Genomic DNA, 17775 nt, shown 5'->3' on the forward strand with positions numbered 1-17775 from the left:
GGATCATTCATGGTTGACCTAAAAAAAAAAAATTTGAATTTTGCACAGTGTTTTGTGTTTTTAATATGAAAATTGATACTTTGTTTTCATGTCATACTCTATTAATGATATCAAAATGCATTCAAATTCAATTTTTTAAATTTTTTAAAAGTTTTTGCAATTTCATGTACCCGTTACCCGCCCGAAAAAATGCGCCTGGTACCGGGTACAAAATTACCCTAAAATGCCAGGCCTAATTTCTTGTGTGACCCGTGAGCACTTTAGACATATTGAATTGCATTTTTAAAATGAAGAATGTCCTTCTGATATCAAGTAATTTTGATTTTTTGAAATTTGCGATATATACACATTTTATGACAAATGATTAGAAATTGATATTTTGGAAATTTAACAGTACTCGAAGTAAATTGCATAAATCTAATGATATGTACTTTAAATGTATGTAGCTGGGATGAAAAGCCGACAATCAATTAAAAATTTTGACCTTTCATATTGAAAATATAGATTTTTTCCCCCAAAGACCTACATTTTTTCAGGTTTTTGCCACTGTTTTGTTACAAAATTTTGTGGCATAGGCAGCAAATGTCCTGTCGCTAAAAGAAACACATTTGGCTCTGATTCTGATGAGTTCCAAAGACATGTTGAGTAGGAGAAAGAAGATCTTAGTCTTCTCCGTTTAACATTAGTCTGAACTGTACGATGCAGGCCTAGAAATCCATGGCAGTGCAGATGAATCCATTTTGATTCTTGCAAGATCGGCACGCAACCGATAGCTGTTTTTGCTGTTAAAATGTCCTTTGAAATCATATTATTGTCCCAATTACCAATGATATAAGTAAATTATACCATAATTCACCCTTTTTTTTGTTCAGTTGCTTAAAAAATGAAGTATAAATAGTCAAACCGGGACTGAAACTTCGTACATATTTTTTTTCTTTCTGTAAACTGCCAATGCATTACGTGAATCCATATGGATTCGCCCGATTCATGTTTTAGGAGAACCGCGTTGGATTTCTGAACCTGTCCGATGGAGTAGAACTGCCTTGTACATCCACATGTCTATAAAACAGATCATTTTCATTCTGGTTTTGCAATTTTTTTTTTAATTCTGGTATGGCTTGTGTTCTTACCAGCATTCTGATTTGGTCACTGAAGCTTATGTAAATATGCTTGTTGTATATACCTTATGTAAATTCGCTATGTAGAATAGTTTAGAATAAGATTGTGTCTGAAGCATGTTATCCCTTACTGAAAAACTACATTTGGCCTGTTTTTGTTTGTTTTTTATCTCACATTTCAGTACTAAGTATGTGCTATTGATTATTGTTTAATTAAAAAAAACTGTCTCTTTTGTTTTCCTTCAGAAAAAGAACCCGAAGCGGAAGTCAATAATTCCAGATCTGAGAGAAGTAAACCAAAGAGTGCTGGTCATGGGTACGCTGCCAATAGGGCTTATGAGAGAGCTAATAGTGCATCACTCCAGAGAACAGCATTCCAGCCAGGTAGGGTCGAATTTGAGAGTATTAAACTAAGGAGTGCTGGTCATGGGTACGCTGCCAATAGGGCTTATGAGAGAGCTAATAGTGCATCTCTACAGAGAACAGCATTCCAGCCAGGTAGGGTCAAATGAGAGTATTAAACTAAGGAGAGCTGGGCATGGGTATGCTGCCAATAGGGCTTATGAGAGAGCTAATAGTGCATCTCTACAGAGAACAGCATTCCAGCCAGGTAGGGTCAAATTTGAGAGTATTAAACTAAGGAGTGCTGGTCATGGGTTTGCTGCTAATAGGGACTATGAGAGAGATACAGGGTGTATAACAATCGATCACCCCACCGCTTTGCCCACAGCGGCAGATTGCTAGGAGTTTAATTCAAGTCAACTCGGGAGTGCTGCCGTTCCGACGTATGAAAGCAGAATATAATTTTCGGCCAATGAGCACAGAGCTATGCTAAAAAACAGCAACTTTGGCCTTCAAAGTCATGCCACTCAGCAGTGTGCCACTCTGCTCTCAGAAAAGAACAAGCAGCATGATGAAGCATCAAACCGCTCAGCGGCAAGTGGCAGAAAGTATGAAACAAGCATTATTCGAATAATTCTAAATAACAGTGTATATATAGTTAATGTTAACCCCATGAGAACTACCTGCCGATTGGCCAAAAAGAATTTATAATTATCAATTGGACCAATCAGCAACGTTGTTAGAATATTTTCACCAAACAAAAAAATTGGGGTGAATTATTTGCAAAGCTCCATTCTGATAGGTGATTAAAGTGAAGATATCATGTAATTGACCAATCAGAGTCAATGTTAAATTGGCAGGTAGTGCTCATCAGGGGGTTAACATGCATACGCTTTTTTGTGTTACAGAAACAAAAGCCCTGGTGCTACTCGTCCACATTCGCAATCCATGCTACTTTTTTGTACAGAGGGAAACCGATCAGAATGAACTCGGGGCCATGATGGCCAAAATCAACTCAGAGTGTAATCGTATGCGAGAAAATGAACGTATGCCAGAGAACATTGAACCAGGTGAGCATTAGTTTGATCCTAGAACCAGTTTGTGTTGGCCTTATTATGCATGTTATTTTGGAAAATTTATAAATCTAATGATATGTACTTAAAGTGTATGTAGCTGGGATGAAAAGCCGATGATCAATTGCAAATTTTGACCTTTCGTATGGAAGATAAGGATTTTCCCCCAAAACACCAAACAAATTTAGGTCTTTTGGGGAAAAATATATTCAGTATGAAAGGTCAAAATTTTCAATTGATCGTTGGCTTTTCATCCCAGCTACATGCACTATATAAGTACATATCATTAGATATAGAAAGTTTACTTTGACGACTGTTAAATATCAAAAATTAAAAATATATCAATTTGTCATAAAATGTGTATTATATCGCAAATTTCAACAAATCAAAAATTATTTGATATTTGAATTATTTTAAATACTGTCGAAACGCTCATACCCCAGCCCTTAATCAATTCAGATTGGTTCAATTACTGTACAAAATCATTCATGCACATGAAATACAAAAACAGAGACAGAACTCTCTGAGTGCATTTGGTGATTAAAGAAAAATGACAAAGACTACATAATAAAATAGGAATTTCTAAGGGAGTCAAATACAGAAAGATGAGGAATAATTGCAGTCTACGCTTGGACGAAATCTGCATATCTTTGAAAAATATCTGGATCTTTCTAACAAATTAGGCCATCTTAATTTAATAATTCGTCTCAAAGCACCCACACGCATTAGGTAAAATTGCCAGCTGGATTGTAAATTAAGTTTTTTTTTCCAAATCCACCACAAAAAATCTCGCATCTGACATCGTCAGATGTCAACATAGCCTAAATCGTAAATCGCATTCTTAAACACTTGAGAACGTTCCTGCAATCTCATTGGTTCTTACCCGTGTGATATGACACGATATCACACGGGTCAGCGCGTGTGCATCAATGCGATACGCATGCTCGCTATTTGAACCAATCGGAGGCGCATAGCAACAACGGGACTGATCAATTTTAAGCCCTAGGTAGTTCCTTTTAAAATGTAGGATTTAATTTGAATCAAATTTGTAATACTTATGATATTTCTATTTGAATTGAAGTTTTTAAGAATGAGAATAAAGGTATTGTTTTTAGCCACTGTCGTGTATCTATCGTCTCATATAACATGGGCGACATCATTAGCGTAAAACAACTCGGCTTCGCCTCGTTGTTTTACTTAAAATAATGATGTCGACCGTGTTATATGAGACGATAGATACACTCCAGGGGCCAAAAACAATACCTTTATTCTCTAATAGTGAGATGAAAGAGAGAGATGAAAGGTGGTCTATTCTTGTCAAAAAGTCCTACAGATAAAAAAATTAAGTAAAAAAAATAAACCCTAAAACAATGCATTCCGCATTAGGTTTTTAACTTGGGAAAGGCTTTGAGATTAACTATTTAATTACGATGGCCTTATTAGGGTTAGTTGAAATTTAATCTGTAACCAGTAGGTAAGTTTCATAGCAACAATACAATTTACATGTTTTTTACAATTTTGTAAAAAGTTTGATTTAACATTTAACATAATTTATTTTCCGTTCAGGTTTGATGTGCTGTGCCAAATATATGGACGGCCGCTGGTACAGAGCCCGGGTCAAACGCTTTGTTGAAGCAGCTCCTCCAAAGAAACCACACCACAAAGACTCCAAGAAGAGCAAGAGAAAGAAATCTTCCAGAAGTTCCGATGCAGAGAGTAGCAAAGATGAGAGTGAGGATAAAATAAGTGTCAAAGATGAAGAGGTGGAAAAGGAAGGAGATGAAGGAAAGAAGAAAGAGGAAGATGTCAGTAAAGACGGTGACGCTGTTGAAGATGAAGGAGGTAAGACTAGCAATTTGAATTTTCTTTGAGGTCTATTGAATGAAAATATAACGGGTGCCCACCCTTGAGCATTCCAAGAAATTCAGGGTCAAAGTTTACACAGAGGTCAAAATTCACAATTGTTCCAAATTGTTCAAAACCTATTCCAAACTATTAATCTGTGAAAACTGACATGTTTGGTGAAATTGATACTAATTGATTATGAAAATATATGTCTTAAAAAGCAATTAATTAAAGTTATATTTAGTTATGAATAACTTTAAAAGCAACAAAGAAGTAAAATATTAATACAGAAACGTGCCTCCTGCAAAATAACAAAAATGCAGATACAACTGTTTGGACTAACCTCACTTCAAATTGACACCTTGGTCCTCAAAATTCAGGAAAATTCAGGAGACTTAATAGTTGCGTTTACGTTAGCGTCAATGACCCGGAATTGTAAACGGGGTCATCCATAATAAACTTCGGAAAACTTTGATTTGAAAAGATCTATTTTGCACCTTCAAACATAAAAAACGTTCAAAAGTTGGATCTTAGTAAATAAAAACTTTATTTCCAAAGTTAGTGTCTTGATCTGTGCCTAGAAAAATTTGTAAAAGTCCTGTCATTTTTGCAATTAGCACCTCGGATGAAGGCACTAGATGAATCAACCTTCCTTTAAGCGTTACTAAGCGTTATTTTTTTTAAATTTCTGGCTCTGATTATACCTGGCTGGAATGCTATTCTCTGCAGTGATGCACTAGTAGCTCTCTCATAGTCCCTATTGGCAGCGTACCCATGACCAGCACTCCTTAGCTTAATACTCTCAAATTTGACCTTACCTGATTGGAATGCTGTTCTCTGTAGAGATGCACTATTAGCTCTCTCATATGCCCTATTGGCAGCGTACCCATGACAGCACTCCTTAGCTTAATACTCTCAAATTTGACCTTACCTGATTGGAATGCTATTCTCTGCAGTGATGCACTAGTAGCTCTCTCATATGCCCTATTGGCAGCGTACCCATGACCAGCACTCCTTAGCTTAATACTCTCAAATTTGACCTTACCTGATTGGAATGCTGTTCTCTGTAGAGATGCACTATTAGCTCTCTCATATGCCCTATTGGCAGCGTACCCATGACAGCACTCCTTAGCTTAATACTCTCAAATTTGACCTTACCTGATTGGAATGCTATTCTCTGTAGAGATGCACTATTAGCTCTCTCATATGCCCTATTGGCAGCGTACCCATGACAGCACTCCTTAGCTTAATACTCTCAAATTTGACCTTACCTGATTGGAATGCTATTCTCTGTAGAGATGCACTATATTAGCTCTCTCATAAGCCCTATTAGACTATGCCATAGTCGATTTTTGATAAATAAAAATGTTATTAATCATGATGAACGCATTCAGTTGAACTCGAAATTATACTGATATTTAGTACATCAAAATACTAGTATAAAATGGTTATGAAAACGTTTAGGCTATATAATTATATTTGTGACAGTAAAAGTAAAGTATAGGCCCTACGTGAGGCTTATATTATTGAATGCAACATATCATAATGGCATAATTATAATGACACTTCAATACTGAACAATTCTAATTTTAGAATCTGCCAGTTTATTATCCGAAAAACCGACTATGGACTTTCACTTTTAAGCAGAACTTTACCCGGACTCACACACTGTCAATCATACTTGTTTATCAATAAAATCTAACCACAAGACTGAGCATGGTGGTACAATACGCGCTAGATGCATACGCTCATCCACCAGCACAAAAGCGCCGCATTCCTAGATAGTTGTGTACCATGTATAGTTATAATGGTACCAGTATGCGTCGGGAGGATTTAAACAATAACGAGATCTGGGCGACCAATCACAAGCCAGATTCATTTTTAAAGATGCATTACATCATCACCAATTTTAGTTAGGCCAGAAATTGGCCTAACTCTCAAGGCAAAAGTCAGTAGTCCACTTGGGAAGCTAACAAACAGCGGGCGTCGGTGACTGAAAAGATCAGTTGTGAAAATCTATCAATTGTGCACTCATTAATTAAATCAGAGTTTAAGTTTAATGTAATAGCCAGAGTAGTGCACAATTGGCAAGTGGACTACGGAGAAGTCTAAAGCCCTATTGGCAGCGTACCCATGACCAGCACTCCATAGTTTAATACTCTCAAATTTGACCCTACCTGGCTGGAATGCTGTTCTCTGTAGAGATGCACTATTAGCTCTCTCATATGCCCTATTGGCAGCGTACCCATGACCAGCACTCCATAGTTTAATACTCTCAAATTTGACCCTACCTGGCTGGAATGCTGTTCTCTGTAGAGATGCACTATTAGCTCTCTCATATGCCCTATTGGCAGTGAACCCATAACCAGCACTCCTTAGTTTTGAATACTCTCAAATCTGACCTTACCTGGCTGGTAGCAAATTTGGTCTTGTTTTACTCATATGTGATGCGATCAATCAAAATCAGTCGTAACTTGGAAATATTGATTTTGAGATATAGCCATACAAAGGAAATATTTCCTTTTGTTTCCTGTTGTTTTGGAAACTCTTTAATTGCTCATATCTTTGCAACTGGTTGTTTAATATCAATGGGGTTTTCTGCAAAATGTTTTTTACTATCCTATAAGAAACTGAAAATTTAATATTTCCGAGTTCCGACTGATTTTGCTTGATCGCATCACATATCTGTTTGTGATTTCGTACAGATTTGAAGAAAAAGGACAAAGAAGCAGCTAAAAGTCAAGAAAGTGACGACGAAGATGTTGACGTTGACGTTGAAGAATCCAGCGAGCAAAGCGTCAAATCCACAAACAGCGTCAAGTCATCCCACAGTGCCAAGTCATCCAACAGTGCCAAGTCATCCCACAGTGCCAAGTCTACACAGAGTGCAAAGTCCTCGCAGAATGAAACATCTGATGCACAATCCGCATCCAAGCAGGCAGTTGTCGAGCTTATGGTTGAGGTTGTGTACGTGGACTTTGGCAATACAGAAATTGTACCAGTATCAAAGTAAGTGCTTTTGCTACTTTGGTGTAAAAATATATAAATATTGTCAAATGAATGGTGAAATTGGAGGCAGAGCCCTTATATAAAATCTGTGCACGGTACCGTACTAGAAATCGTTCAGTGGGTATTTGGAATGAGGTTGGATGGTATGAGACAAACCCAGATAAAGTCAAAAAATTATGTTTTGGAGATCTATACGATCAAATACAAAATGCTCAGATTTGCATAGTCGAATAAATACTAGACTTACCTCAATTGGAGGTCATTTCAAATCATCCATAAGTCACATGGTTTAAGAATCCATAGAACCTTCTTAAAACATTGGGTCAACCTTTTCGGGGCAGCAAAATTGAATTTTCTTCAGCCCCCCGGGCGAGGAGCAGCCATGGTACGCCACTGGTAGGGATTAAAAATAGCCCATTTGAATCCCCCAACTTCTGTCTGACATTGAAAAACAAGTGATGGATAATTACTGTCTTGTATTTTTTGTTTGTTTGTAGACTTTGCAAACTGAGAACCAAGCTGCAGAGATGTCCTGAGATGGCAGTGTGCTGTTCACTAATAGATATAGTACCAAACAATTATGTAAGTGTTAGATATTAGTTAACCAGGGCAGATTCACATTTGTGACCATCCACCGCAAATGAGCCCAGAAGTCGGCCCTTCATAAAGTTGAGATTTTGACAAATTTGTAAAGATCATACATACCTGAAGCTTCAAAATGACACTTTAACCAACTTTGTACAAACCAACTTTCACCCAATACTACAAATTTATTAGTCTCACTATGAGTTTTAAAATATTGGACTCGACTACATCTCGTCCAATATTTTAAAACTCGTTGGGTTCAAACCATCCAATTTTATATCAATATCCTGAAATGAAGTTACGTTGTTGTTTTTGAATTTGCCTAACAACAGAGCGCAACACTGAGAAAACTGCACTTAAAGTTATCAAAATTCTATTATTTCTGTTGAAACATCTCCATAAAATGTTAATTTTTATTTATAATTTTTTTTTTTTTGTATAGCTGTGTAATTCTGTATAAGAATGAAATATTTCAAATCTGTAAAAATCCAATTTTTCTTTAAAATTTTGGATATTTTACACTGTAACACAAAATCACATTTGTCAACTTCTGGGCTCATTGGTGGTGGATGGCCACATTTTCACTTAGAGGGTGTGCTATAGCTGTGTACTGTGTGAACATGTTGCTGTTGTTTGGCAATACTGTACACCCACAACAATGGCCATCTGAATACATCTTTAAGTATATAAGATACCTACCAAGCTGTCCTAGACTTACATGAATTGTAAAGGCATCTGCTACCCATGGTCAGTGCAGTCAGGGTGTAGCCAACCGCATCCCCATGTGGGCTGCGGTGACTGCCCATCGTTTTACAATGCAGCAAAGCAGCCACTCAGTATTATCGGGAGGTTGATACAGTACATCTTAAGACATATCTTGGGATGTATGTGATGAATCTTGCACCAAGGGTGGATTTCAGATGGCTTTAAGAGGGCACTCATGATCACTCAAAGTGGGAAATTAGACATTGTTTTGTATTGTATCTTTAAAAGTAATGATGGTAAGTACATAAAAGAATACATTTTCAGAAGAAAAAAAAAAGATGCAAGGAATCCAACTAGCACAGCAGATTTCTGCTAAAATAAGCACTTTCTGAGAAAAGCACAAATTTGACTTTCCATGGCATTTTTTTTTGATAGACAATAACAACTTACTCTAAATATCTAAATTGATGAAAATTGCATTTTGTGTTCTAAAGACACAAACTATTATCTGTTCCAAATCCAGTGCCACTTCATACATATTTTCCTGTGTAGGATTATGCTTATGTTCACTGGAAGAGCATGAAAACTGGCACTACAGCCCTATTATATTGATTTTTAAAGTAAAATGCTATTGCTAATACCTATTGCAATGCATTCAAAGGTCCAAGAAAATTAATGGTGTCACTGGAGGTGGAATAGATAATCGTAATGGTTTTCGCAAATTTTAGAATATTTTTCATTGTTTTAAAAATTTGACTTTTTTTTTCAATATCCAAATTTTTTTTGATTTTAGCAGCTCTTTCCCATGTTATTTATCAATGCGTATCATTCCAGGTCTGTTACGGATGCGGGCACTGTTAGCTTCCTTCAAGTTACACAGATTTGGTTATAATAGTGACTCTAAAATTGTGCTTATTTCAAAACTATGTTTTTTTACTAGAATAATTTTATTTTTAATATCAAGCATGGGACACATTAGAATTCATAGAATATAATATATGTGTACATCCATATCAAAACGATGCACTTGTCGGCTGCTACATGTGTCTCATTTCACTTAATAGCTAGGAATAAATACCAGACTGATATCAAGTGTATAGGTCACTTCAAATCATCCCCAAGTCAAATTGTATAAGGAATGTTCTCTGTATTCCTAAACCATGTGACTTGGGATGATTTGAAGTGACCTCACTTTGGAGATGAGTCTGGTATTTAGTCCTTACTGTTATGTGAAATGAGACACATGTAGCAGCCGACAAGTGCATCGTTTTGATATGGATGTACACATATAGCTTTTCTTTCTTTTGAACATGATTAGATTTTTGTCAGATGGATGAGATTCTTCTGTAAATTAATTAAACAAGTTGGTTGATCTGAACATGCGCATAAAGCCGTGACAGACCTGGCTCATTGCAAGTGCATAATATGGGAGGCACTGCCAATCCCTTTAGGTATTTTCATCTCAGGTTGGATCAGATCATGTCACAATCTAAAATGGTGTCCCGTCTTTATCCAATACAGGATGGGAAATGGACAGCGGACGTCAACCAGGGATTCGCTGGAATGGTCGGACAAGCTGTTGTACAGATGAGTGTAAGTATTGTAAAAAAAGCGCAGGATTTATAGTGCGCTACGCACAGGCACAATGCCTAGATGTTGATCCACAAGCCTCTGCACACTTAAAACATTGAAAACCATTAAGGTGTGTGATCAGATCGACAGTCTCACTCCCCCCATCTTTTATCATCAAAACTGAGATTTTGGTATCAGAAGAAGATGTCTAAATCCATATCAAAAGGATGAACTTGCAGGCTGCTACATGTGTCTCTTTTTTATAAAATGACTAGGAATTAATACCTGACTCATCTCAAGTGGAGGTCAGTTCAAATCATCCCCAAGCGACATGGTTTAATATGAATGTTCTCTGTATTCGTAAGCTATGTGACTTGGGTATGATTTGAAGTGACCTCCACTTGAGATGAGTCTGGTACCCCAGTCAAATTTAAAGGAGTATTTTGTGATCCTAGCATCCTCTTTTTATGACAATTTTCAGCAGATATCCATGAAAAAAGCTTATTCCCAAAATTTCAGTTGATTCCGATTTTGCATTTGCGAGTTATGTATGATTATGTGTATTACACTGCTCCATAGACAATGTGCTGTAATTTCATTCTGGTATACCAGAGTGAAATTCAAATTTCACGATATCTTTGCTATACAAATTAATCTGCAAGAAATTTTTTGTACATAAACATTATGTAGCCAGATGTTTCTAGTGATATAAAAATCTGGTATAGGGCATGAGGCTGTGGATCACAAAATACCCCTTTATTAAGCATGGAGTAACTTTTTTTGAGAAAAGTGGGGGGATGATGCTGTGGATCACGAAATGCCCTTTTAAGGCCTGAGACATGGTTTGTTTAGATGTACATGTATGAACAAAAAAATTGTTGCAGTTGCACTGTCCTATGAGGCGTTGTTATACATGTTTTTGCTTCTCGCATCACAATCGCTGACAGGAGCAGTACAGCTCAAAATTCGGAAATGATTGTTTTAATATATGGCAGGCCTCAATGTAAGATAGAAAATAACAAAATGTGATCACCCGCCTTTAATAAGAATGTGATGCTGTTGGTGAAAAATTAACACTGTTGGTTCTTATTCTAATGGCAATTGCTTTGATTCAGATGATGGTGGATGCGATATCGCTATTTTTGACGCCGCCATTGGATTAACACATAATCATGAAATCTTCACAAACAATTCTAAATTTGTTATGTGGTGTCAAAGCAAAATTATCTTACTCTAAAACCGTTGGGGTTCTGCAAAGTACCCCACTGCAAGTATGTTAATTGTCCATTTATAATCGCTAACCGTAGTATTGTGAATGGGGCTGTCAGCCCTGTATCTTCGCCAGCCTCGACGTCCGTGTTATGCGGTCCTATGCCGCCTGCTTTGATTATTAAAATTACAATGTCGCCCTCTGGGGATCAGCTGATCATATTAACTCATCTAGTCCTTTCTGTAGGGATTCAATCATGTTTCACCGTTGTTTATTATCATTTAAGTCTGTGTCATCTGCATGATTTACTTTGCTAGGCAGCATCACCTGCCCGAGCAAAGTAAGCCACACAGACACACCTTTCAACTACAAAACAAGCTAAAGATCATTGTATTCACATAAGAAATGTCAGTTAGTCATTGCTACTCAATATCAGCAATAAAACCACAAATATGAAACGGCAATGTTAGCTTTTGCCTCCAAAATACTGAATTCGACATATGTACGTAGGCATGTTTTAGGCATGACAAATTTAACTCATTTGCATGCTTCCATAAACTTACATTCGCGTAGACGCTACTGTAAAAGTATGGATTCATCATTGATAAACAACAGTTGGCTCCTCTACAAAGTTATAGGAAGAGTTGCTGAATTGTTGTTTTTTTATTCTTTTAATCCACGGATAAAGTCTTTTCCAAGGTTCCTTTGACAGCTTAACCATCGCGTATATGTGCGACGTCAAGCGTGTGCATTGGACCTTGTGCAAAATAATGCGCACTACATTTGCATCACTTTGCCGACATTCCAGTAGATCCATAATTTGTTGCTTTTTACAAGACAACTGGTAATATTTTTCAGTATCCAACAAATGTAAGAGCCAAATATACAGTACCTGACACGTGTAAGTGACCGCGTGCCACGCTTTTTTTGCCGTGTTATTTGCGTGTTGAAAATCCTTATTATAACACGCGTGTTGACAATAAGTGGTCTCAAACGTCTGTCCCGAGAATTCTCGGGTGTTTGGCATCTGGCCCAAAGCTACCGCGATCTCACGGTACAACACGCGATCTCACGGTAGAACACGCTTTAGTGATAATGTAGCTGCTGACGAAATTACCAAGTGTGAAGTGCTAATTTGCTATGTCAATAAACACTTAAAAAGTTGTTGAGTTTTCGATAACATGATTTACCCGTCTATATGTTTATCATCGCCGGTCACCGTCCATTGAAATGCACACCAACCAATCATGAATCTTCCATTCATCAAAAAAGGCATACGCCGGTAATTTTTAGTGCCGATTCATATGCATGTATTATAAATGTTCAGTTTTTCACGCAGGGTATTGAATTATGATATTTAATTTCAATCATGTTCACTCGCTATTTTCGTATTTCACTCTTTTTAGTTTTAAATGATAGTTTAAAACAGTCAATTTAACCATATTATGAACATGATTCTGCGAAATTTAATATTGTTTTCGTAACATAAAAAAGTATTTAAAATAACACGGGCAGTAGCCGCAGTACGCATGCATGGACACCGTCAGTTCGGACTGATAGGAAGGGGGAGATCCCCATACACGCAATAATCAAAGCGGTGCGTCATGTAAACCCGCATGAGTTCCTTTCAAACTATGATAACCAGTGCCAATGTAGAAAGCAAATAAGGAGCCTTTTTAAAGTACCGTACTGACGCGAGTATACATGTAGTCCCGCCTTTTTTGGGCGAGAAATTACGGAGAATGGAGGGAGGATTTATGTGACACGAGGATTTGTATAAACGAAATGATTTATGACGGTTTTTGTGTTTGTTTATGATTTATGCATCTGACCCTGGATGGAAGATAAGTCGAAAGACAATAGATGGGTCGGGTGGGGGTGTGCCTATTTCCATGCACGTGGTCGCGGCAATAATCAACATTAGGGCATACGTCATCCGAGAATCAAGAGATGTAATTGGTTGGATCACTAGATGGAGCCTCTTACCTGCACGTGATCACTCGATGCACTCGATGTTGGGTCAGTTGAAGGGTAATCGGGGGTGTCCGTAGGGTCTTAGCCAGGATATCAAAGTTATCCGTCCATTTTTCCCCTGATCTGATTTCCCGCGAACAACTGCGATGTAGCCATTGCGGTCGTTAGTGACCCCCCCCACCCGTGATTTTCCATGCTCTATCTATCTAGCTCTTGAATTCGATGTTGAAACGAAATCTTGGGCCAGATAAACTGCGTATTATGAGATCATCATGTTACCTTTTACGATATAGGTTTACGCAAATTGTATTTATTTATTCCAAAATGCATTTTTATTTTATATTGAACAGAGGAACGAGTAATAGCCTATACTTGACTGTGCATGCTTTTGTCGCTGCTTCATCATTTACATTGTACCTGATGGTGGATGCAGAAGCAAAACGCAATCGCATCGGTGGTGTTAAAAATAGCTCACAACTTCCGTGGGAACTTCCAACTTCAAGTTGCTTATAAAGACAGGCCTTCAAAACATTCACGTAAGATTTTGCTGCATGCGCCCAAACTGGGCGTAAACATAACGTACTGCAAAAAAACCTTTGTGGAAGGGGCGGATTTTTGGGTGTTTTTGTGCCACACTCTGGAATGTCTAATGTTGCCGTTTCTGTGCCCTTCATCCCCGCCCAATGCACGAATGACGCTAATAATTTGGGCGTGATATGTAGTTACATATTATAGTCATGGCAGCACACACGTGAATCGCAGACCCCTGGTAAAAATAATTTTCACAGGAATCCCAGGGTCTATTTCATCAACGTTCATGAAAAAAAAAAAAAAAAAAAAACAGGACTGCATTGATAACGATGTTTGGGGGTTGGTTGACAAGGAGATTTTTGAGAAGCAGAGACGCAACAATTTGTTGCATCATTTGTGAGTGAAAGCCTTTTTTTTCTTTGGTTTGTGAAACTGCTCTCTTTCAGACGGCTTTAAAATTTTTGTATCCCGGGTTTTGTATCCGTCCACTTTTTTAATTACCCGTCTTGGGAAGTAAGTCTCCAAAGCAGCCAGTTTGGTTCCGCTCCCCCACCCCCACATGGAGGGAGTGTAACCAATAAACCAAACTGGCTGCGGAGGAGACCGATGGACGTATCGCAGGCTAAGACCTTGGGTGGGGGTAATTATGATGGGGAATTAATAAGCAGGGATTAAAAATAAAAGAAATTGGACATAACATTTAATTATATAGACCTCAAAAGTTAGATTTTTTTTTATTTATTGAATTTTTTTTGCATAGGCCTACTCGATTTCATAAGACCTCAAAGTCAAAAGGTGAAAATTGTTTTTGTTTCACCCCCTCCAACCCTCCCCCAATGGGGCAGGCTACACCTCAAAAGACGAAGACTGTGCATAGTATAACGGCCTGCTTCCTCCTTCTTTTGGCAAAGAAAAAAGGGGCAGGTCATTAGACCTCAAACGTAAATGGCCTGCCCCATGGGGGAGGGTGTTTGTTAATTGTTGTTGTTTTAATCCACGTAAGACTCGAACAAGTAAATAAACAAATACCTCAAACGTAAATGGCCTGCCCCATGGGGGGGGGGGCACTTCAATATGAAATGGATATAGGTGTAGGGCTGGCACTTTCGCACTAAGGGGCATTCGGTGAGAGCAAAATGTAAAAAATATGGGGTCATTGGGTGAGAGCATGATTTTTGGCATTCGGTGAGAGCAAAATGTGAAAAATATGGGGTCATTGGGTGAGAGCATGACCTTTTTTTAAATGGAATCTTTGAGTGAGAGCTGAAAAAGCGCCACAGAAACCTCGAAAATCGAGTATAGCTCTAAATGGCTTCAAATTTCCTTGTTTTTTCAAAATAAGTAACAAAAGCCATGATAAATGAAAGTTGCTGTTCAAATTGGACTTGTAAGGGTCTTTGGGTGACAGATCAAATGGAAAAATAGGGGGTCTTTGGGTGACAGCATGTGTTCGTAAAAAAAAATATGGGGTCTTTGGGTGACAGCGACACTGAAAAGGGGTCTTAACAGCCCTACATACGCGTCACCTCCAAAGTTGGAGTGCCCCGGGGTGTTTGTTAATTGTTGTTTTAATCCACGTAAGCAAACTCGAACAAGTAAATAAACAAATACCGGGAGGAGGGGTCTTAAACATGGTGTACGGGATGTGCCACGCAGACTTTCGGATGCTGACTTGATCTGTACTATTACTGTGCCAAAATGCGCCCATTTGGCGCATTGGTCTTCGCTGAAAACCCAGCCATCGATATACCAAAATCGCTGTAAAGGTACCCCAAACCCGTGGCACATGGATTCCCGTATACCTTCAACCAGGAAGAGGCCCCTAGCCCTCCCTCTGGAGGGGTATTATCTAGCTTTCTTTTAAATGTTATATTAAAAAAAAATGAAGCCTGTTGAATATTCTTTGAAACATTTTTACAATTTTACAAATGGGTTGTTGACTATACCCAATGACCCCCTTTTTGAAAAGTCATACCCGATGACCCCCCTTTTTTTTATTTTTAAGGCGGCTACCCAATGACGCCTCATTTTGGTCGCGGCTACCCAATGACCCAAGTAAAGTGTTTGGATGCGTGCCGTTAGACCAATAGTAAAAATTAGAAATACTCGGAGACTCGTTTCTGATTAGAAAACATTAGCACAAACGTGTATATCTAACCACTGGGGCCCGAGCACTGATGAAGACCTCAGCATCGCTGGATTTAGATGTTTTTGCTGACTTCGAACTCTTGCCATGTTCAAAGGCTTGTCTGACACGGCGTTTATTTTATAGGCCTATTGGTCTAACGGCTCGCATCCAAACACTTTACTTGAACCACTTTTAGAAATGCATCATCAAAATGCCGCCACAAAATTCAAAATGCCGCCACAAAATAATGCGGAAACTTTCAAATTATCTTATTTTAGCAAATTTGTATTGGAAATTTGAAACCAGAAATAGAATTTTCCTGCATTTTTTCAAAATTTTCTACCCAATGACCCTTTTTTGAAAAGTTATAGGCCTACGTGCAATGACCCTTAATACTAGTATTCAAAATGTTATAGTACCCAATGATCCCTTTTTCATTTTGTTTGTACCCAATGACCCCCAAACAACGTTTACCCTACTTGACGGAATATCGCATTTAGTTGCCATGGTTGCAATGACAACAAGTGCATGAATGCGTGTGTTATGTCGGCAACCACAAAGCCCCTTGCAATGTTTTTATCATGTTGATGGTCTACTTTGGCTTTTATAGATTGACACGTGTTGCGTGCTCAGATCAAGACGGGTTATTTTTGTTGTTGTGGATTTGATAAAACATGTTAACAATTTTCTTTCATCAGAAGTGAACTATCCAAAACCAAACCATTTTCAAACAAAATACAAACAAAATCAAACTATATTTGATAAATCAAAACAAAACACAGTGATAAAACAAAATCAAACATTTTACAAAACAATCATCTATCTGAGATGACTTTTAACCAAAATAAAATAAAATAAAATAAAATGGTAATCTTTCTTTGATAAGTTTAAATTGAACGAAAGCAAACGAAATAGTCTTCTTTCTTTGATAAGTATATATAGAATCAAACCCTGTTTTTCTTTGGACCAGAAAAAATAATTTAGTAAAGGTAAAGCTAAAACAATTTCATAAATATCGTATTTTAAACAAATCTTTCTTTGATGAGTTTGAAGAGCATAAGATAATATGAAATCGTTCATCTATCTTTGATGAGTTGCAACAAATATGAAACAGTTTGCCTTTTGTACATTTATCTTTCACAGGCCTTCATTTTTGAGAATTGCAGGAGCTCTGTTAATCACTCTCCTGAGTTTACTAAGGTGCTCAACAAGGAGCTCAATCTTTTAATATCTGTATTATTAGAACGTACTCCTGAAATGTTGTTAGGAGCTCTCTGGTGCAATCGAGCCCCTCAAAAATTAAGGTCCGCTTTCTTCGTTGATTTAAAACAAACTATATAACACTATATTTTTATTAAATTTTGAGTTGAACTTAGAAACAAAACATTCATCTTTCTTTGATGATTTTAAAACAAACTACAAATTTCATAATGAGTTTACTAAAAACAAGCGAATCATTCATCTATCTTTTGACGAAAAGAAAGATGAATGATTCGCTTTGTTTGTTTGTTTGATTCGCTCGTTTGTTTGTTTAAAAACACTTTATGCCATTTATTGAAATAAAACAATGTTTTAAGTTATTGCACCTTTTCACTTTGATTTTATCGTTTGTCTAAACGATCAGGTACGGTGAAATCAATGTATTTCAAGATTAACACTCGTATATACAATGGTTGATACTAC

At 37.5% G+C, this 17775-nt stretch overlaps 1 protein-coding gene across 1 annotated transcript in view; it reads left to right on the forward strand.

Annotated features, from left to right (window-relative positions):
• Window positions 1-1438: 1438 nt before the first annotated feature.
• Window positions 1439-17775, forward strand: part of LOC140140418 (RING finger protein 17-like) — a 316068-nt gene continuing 299731 nt past the window's right edge. Inside the window, exons 1-6 of the mRNA XM_072162178.1 lie at window positions 1439-1728; window positions 2369-2530; window positions 4100-4375; window positions 7084-7387; window positions 7885-7969; window positions 10199-10270. Coding sequence (XP_072018279.1) covers window positions 1545-1728; window positions 2369-2530; window positions 4100-4375; window positions 7084-7387; window positions 7885-7969; window positions 10199-10270 — 1083 coding nt within the window. The 5' untranslated portion in view covers window positions 1439-1544. The remainder of the gene's footprint in view (window positions 1729-2368; window positions 2531-4099; window positions 4376-7083; window positions 7388-7884; window positions 7970-10198; window positions 10271-17775) is intronic.

The sequence above is a fragment of the Amphiura filiformis genome, chromosome 19 (genome assembly GCF_039555335.1).
Source record: "Amphiura filiformis chromosome 19, Afil_fr2py, whole genome shotgun sequence".
Classification (NCBI taxonomy): domain Eukaryota; kingdom Metazoa; phylum Echinodermata; class Ophiuroidea; order Amphilepidida; family Amphiuridae; genus Amphiura; species Amphiura filiformis.